General features: G+C 39.8%; 1 protein-coding gene across 8 annotated transcripts in view; it reads right to left on the bottom strand.

Moving 5' to 3' along the window:
• Positions 1-2740: 2740 nt before the first annotated feature.
• MGMT (O-6-methylguanine-DNA methyltransferase) overlaps positions 2741-6000 on the bottom strand; it is a 189498-nt gene continuing 186238 nt past the window's right edge. For all 8 annotated transcript variants that reach the window (XM_082222944.1, XM_082222942.1, XM_082222943.1 and 5 more), the window contains one exon: positions 2741-3601. In XM_082222944.1, coding sequence (XP_082079070.1) covers positions 3470-3601 — 132 coding nt within the window. In that variant the 3' untranslated portion in view covers positions 2741-3469. The remainder of the gene's footprint in view (positions 3602-6000) is intronic.

Here is a 6000-nt window from a genome sequence, read left to right as displayed (position 1 = left end):
AATTCATTTTGGGGGTATATTTTTTTTTTAAATACAACAAAGTTTACATATGTATTTTCATAAACTGTGCTGTGACCCTCTAACTAGGCTTGAGGGTCGTAGCACGTAGCACATGACTATTCCAAGTGACGGTGTTTCCTTGCTGGGTTTCTTCTTGGAGTTGTAGTTAAAGCCACATAAGACAATGCCAGCTTGAACCACGCTGCCATCGCTTCGTTCCTCAGTAGGAAACCTCAGGGTATATATCAAGACTTATGACAGGACAGAGAAAACCCTCAGAGACAAACAATGGGTTTTATACCAGCAAACTCACCACAGGAGGAGGCCGGAAAAAATGCCAGCGTTTCTGTTCTGGTTGTGTTGCTACTATTACAGCACAGTGGTGTATGAGGCTGTTATGTGCTCAGTTCAGGTCCTTGCACGGCCAAAGATAACGAAGGTGCATTAAATGCCATTTTGTTGCATGCGAAATTCTTGGTTGTGTTCTGCTAAGTATTTCGTTATGGTGAGGAGCAGTCACGCCAAATTAAGGATACTACGCACTTATTAAGACATCATACAAGGGCTCGAGCATTATCAGCACGTAGAAAGAATGCTAAGATCACACATAAGCAGCAGCATGGACTCATTTCTTTTTCTATGAGAAGCCCCTAGAGGTTCTACTATCACAGCCCTCTTCATTAGTGGTCACGCCAGGTTGTAGTTTGGGCATCATTAGCAATCTCGGAAATCACTGGCAAAAGGAAGGCCATTCTTCATCTTACTATGTAACTACAGCACCTTTCACAATACGTACATGGGATGAAGATTGCAGGCCTGTAATACTTCTAGACAGCTAATTCCTGAGGCAGACAGTCTGAAGCACGGCAAATAAGGCAGCTCAGAGATTTCAGCTTGGCTGTTCATTTTCAAATTCATTCTTAAACAGCAGGGAAAAAAAGTAGTGAATGAGCATCTCCTAAACACATTGTAAAACACACGAATCTAAATTCTTCTGAGTTATAGTGCCCTCTGTTGGAAACATACACCGACAAAAGAATAAAGCAGCTTGGCCTACAACACACAAAAATAAACATAGGAGATGCCAGCTCATGAAAATATGTTAGTCAGACGGCAAAACCTCTGCCTTTTGCAGTGAATGAATTTCTGTCATTTTCCAGAAATGCTTCCTCCCTGCCCCCCCCCCGGCAATACTTTCGGGCTATTGTTTTGTGTCTAAATTGACTTCCACTCCCCCCACCCCTCTTCAAAGAGAAAAATGGTTTCCTGAGCAATGCTTTTGCTGTGCCAGACAAAATTGTAACAGAACATGTTACTTCTACATACTGTGTACACATCAGGTAAGGCTCACTCTCTCCATGAAGCAGCTGTATTTTCCACAGCAGAATGTTATACTAGATAAGCTGCTATGTTAGGGAAATGTAAAAATGTATACATGAGCGGTGTACGAAAACCTGACCTTCGGTTTTAAAATCGTAAAGAGCAGACCATAGGAAACACCTGATATTGCAAAGATATCATCAATCTGTCAGAGGATGGTCGGGTTTTTAGATTCTGACACACAATGCATGCAAGCCAGAGGGAGACCTAATTATTCCACTGGGATTCCCATTAGTTGAAGTACTCTGAGGACATTCAAGGAAAAGGCCTCACATAAAGTTTTTTCCCCCCTGACTGAAATGCTCTGAATGTAAAACTGGAGTCTGGTAATCTAGTCTAAAAATGCTTTACAGTTTGATTCTGTTATTCCCTGAACACCTCTATTTATACCTTCCATGTCCCCAGCATACAGCTGAAACTAAACGTATGCTAAATAGCAGCAGTGGTAAACAGTGGTACATTCTTCACGGGATGAATGAATTATTTTTTGAGATGGGCAAGTAAGTGTCTATTAGAAAGAAATACCTGGAATGGAAATATCTGCAAGAAAGGTGAAAGTTTGTGATTTCCTTTGGCTGGTATTCACATATGGGGAGGAAAAAAGAATACACTCAAACTATACATATTATAAGGCTATATTTTTATCTTGGGCTCTTGCTGACATGTACAAACCACTTGAGCCTTCCTTTCATAGTTTATATTGCCACCAGAAACCCTTGATAAAATACAGCCTTATATTGTACAGTAGGGTATAGTTTATTTTCTCCGTATATCATATACTGTATTATATTTATATACATAGACAACTTGCACATGCATAACAGGTTTTAATAAAGTAATTCTAACATCTCAGTAACACAACATTAATGGAGTAACCTAACACAATAATTTTTGTTAGCAATCAGCCTTCTAAAGCAACATATATATAAGAATGTGATAAAAATATAAAAATCAGTATTACTGTGTTACTATTTATGATTCCCTCAATGAAAATTTGAGTTTCTGGTGGTTTGTAATATTTTACTTACATTGAGTTCTTTTTAAATAACCAGAAAGTTTAGTTTCAGTGTCCTTTGGCTGACTATATTTTTTCTGCATAGCATTCTATGTTTAATATAATGCATAGCTCTTGCTTTTTATAATCCCGAGTACTGTATAACCTATGTGAAAAAAATTTAAAAAGCAAATGCTAAGAAAAAACCAGAAGCGCTGTTGATCAGAAATATTTTTTAAAAAAATATACTTTTAAATTATGGCAAAAGGTAACTAACCCAGCAGCATAATTTTTATAAAAATATTTGTTTTGTCATTAAACTGCTTTTCAGCATCTGTTTTCTCTGCCTACATCAAGCAATGCTAATGGAGACAAAATATTTTTATTCATATCTTTTTAAGCCATCTACAATGATCTGAAAAGAAAAGCTGTGAATAGGCAATTCAATAGCCGTTTCCTTTTGAATGGGTTTTCAGTGCGTTTCATTAACAACTGTTTACGTAAAACATCATTTCAACAGTTCAAACATCAAAGAAAACAGGAGAATCTTGGGCACCAAGCCTGGCAGAGGTACAAGCTTTTCAATTTGGACAAATACAAATCCAGGCAGGAACAGGGGGAGGTGTGTGTTGAAGCTTATGCATTTAATTTGGCTCTCCGAATACACGCGGAGGCTGTGGATTCCCGGCTGTCCCCTCTGCGAGCCAGATGCTTCCTTAGAGGGGCAGTTGCATCTAACATTTGCCATGCCCCTCCCACTCCCTTATCCTTGCTTTAATGGACATTAAAAATAGAACAAAACAGCACTAGAGATGGGAACAAAATACATGCACAACAGGCACAGTCCGCTGTACTCATTCTGCTGTAAAATGTAAAAACAAGAAAGGCCATACAAGCTGTATCCCTTAGGACATATTCAGCTTTTTTAATATAGTAGTGCCACCACACATTTCGCTTCGGATGTTGTATTATATTTATATGTCACTCAAATATTTACCATTTTCCTGAATTCTACTGTGTGTTCTGAAAGCTTGTTATAAGCCAAGTATCTTTGGTTATGTGTTTTGGCTGAATAACAGCTGTGCCTGAACTGCATCAATATGCTAACTTTTCCTTCTGAAGCTTCTCATGTGACAAAAGCCACTCTTTCAGATGACTTCCTCCTGTGTAGTTGCCAGTCTGTCCACTGCTGCAAATCACTCTGTGGCACGGTATTATAATAGGGACCTGAAAAAGACACACAAATACACAAAGAAAAAATGATGCTCCTGAAATATTTTTTCACCCTTCCCATTTGATAATGCCCTTCCTGTAGTCAACTATTATTATCCTCTTATTTGCATAAATTTTATCCAGCAGTGCCCACTTGCGGGTCAGTGAGGTTAGACTTATTGATGGAGCAAACAGGGAAAAGCATTCATGGGTACCAAGCAATGCTCGTGTGTGTGTGTGTGTGTGTGTGTGTGTGTGTGTGTGTTCCTTTTTTCAGTCAGGTAGAAAGGAAATAGTCAAGAGTGCAGTGATTTCTTGCGCAAGAAAGCGATCCTGTATGTTTTAAGAATTGCCCATTCACTTCAGTGGAAGTCCAATAACTGCCAATTGCCGCAACTACAAGAGAACATGGAGTTGCCTCACCTTAAAAGTCAAATCAAATCAAAGAGCTGGAAAAGATGCAGGAAACAGCAACCCAAATCGTTAAGGATTTGGCGCACTCTCCTTATGAGGAAAGACTGGGTGGTCTGGGGCTTGTGTGTTTAGAAAAAAGATGGGGGTGGCAGAGGTTTATACAGTAAAACATATTGTGGGGAAAGTCCCCCTTTCTTGTTCCACGGTACTAGAACTTGAAGTCATCCAATTAAACAGATTGGCAGCATATTTTGGACAGACAAAAGAAAGCACTTCACATGCTGCTTAAAAAATATGGAACACTCTGCCACAATATATTATGGTCAGTGAATTCAAAAGGCAATTAGACAAGAGAGACAAAAACGGCCATGACACTTTCAGCCTTGGAAGTCTTCTCCAAGACTTAAGCCTAAGCTATTCTCAGGTCTTTCTACTTGGAACACAAGAAGAGCCCTGCTGGATCAGATGAAATGCTCATCTGGCTTCCTGTTCTCACAGTGGCCAACCACATAAAAATGCAAGTGTTTCTGGCAACTTCATTATACAGTTTTGGTGAATGCATCCACCAAAACTGTATAATGAAGTTGTCAGAAACACCTATGTTGACAGCTCCACAACTTAGTCCTTACACATTTAAGGTTTGTTCTCCAGTCCTGTCTGGGTTTCTTGCCCTAGTTTTTCTCAGACTTAATTTGTATGGCCCACAAATAGCCTGTTTGTTCCCTCCTCCCATTTCCACTTCTATGCAACTCATTTTCCTTGACATTTGCCATCAGTTTCTGTTAGTTCCCCCATTCTACTCTGAAAATCAGTATCTGATCCAAAGACTCATCTACAGTGGTACCTCGGGTTACATACACTTCAGGTTACAGACTCCACCAACCCAGAAATAGCACCTCGGGTTAAGAACTTTGCTTCAGGATGAGAACAGAAATCGTGTGGCGACGGTGCGGCAGCAGTGGGAGGCCCCATTAGCTAAAGTGTGCTTCAGGTTAAGAACAGTTTCAGGTTAAGAATGGACCTCCGGAATGAATTAAGTACGTAACCAGAGGTACCACTGAACCAAGTAGCATCTTTATAAAATCAAGCTTATTCTAAGTACCATTATCACTTTATTCTTGCCTGTTATTCTTGTTCTTGCCACATACTTATTGCATACCTACTGTACAGGAAACATGTTTCTTCTGTACAGCAGCTAACATACTATTGTTAGTAAATCTATGGTAAAGGAGAAACTTTAACAAATTTATGAGTACGTAACCCACTGTATTAGTGGAAGATTGTTTTATCAAACAGCATTACTGATGTTCATAATTTTTTGAAAATTAAATTAAAACCCATAGTGTAGTAATTTCAGATGTAACACAATGAATGTGGACACAACAAAGGAGGAAGAAATAATTGTCATGATTTTTTAAAAATAAAAACACTCTCTTTTCTTCTACTTGAAAGCGCGTGCTAGGGATCTGTTCCCATTAGTTAATACACATTTTGGATCACGTCTGCAAAATGTACACACTACCTTTTTAGCATGATTACTGCTGCACAAGGGGCAGATGGGGCTCATCAACCTGGTTAGGTATCCCGTTTAGGAGAAGGAAAGCTCAGATCCTAAACCTCCACTCCCTATATTTAGAAGAAGAAAAGGCTAAGGAGCAAGCCCTACACAAATCCAGGGGGAATTCCTAAGACAATTGGATGAGGCCTTGTGCGCCTCCTTCAGGCAACTCCTGCAGCCAAGTTGGTGCCAAATGTACTACTCTGCTTTCCTTTGGATCAAGTCAGCGAGACCCAGAGGTGGTGGTGGGGGGTATTGTCGTCTGGGTAGCCTAGGCCCTCCATACACACAGGGAGGTCACTTTGGTACTGCTAATGCTGTAGTTTGATTTCAGCCCTCCCCTGGAGGCACACTCTATTGCCTCTTGAGGCAGATGGATGCCAACAACTGGTACACAGCTGTTTCCTTGTTACATTGGTAATGGGTAAAAATGACAATTATT

The sequence above is a fragment of the Podarcis vaucheri genome, assembly GCF_965113315.1.
Source record: "Podarcis vaucheri genome assembly, chromosome: 5".
In the NCBI taxonomy this organism is placed as follows: domain Eukaryota; kingdom Metazoa; phylum Chordata; class Lepidosauria; order Squamata; family Lacertidae; genus Podarcis; species Podarcis vaucheri.
This window is presented reverse-complemented; position numbering and strand designations above follow the sequence as displayed.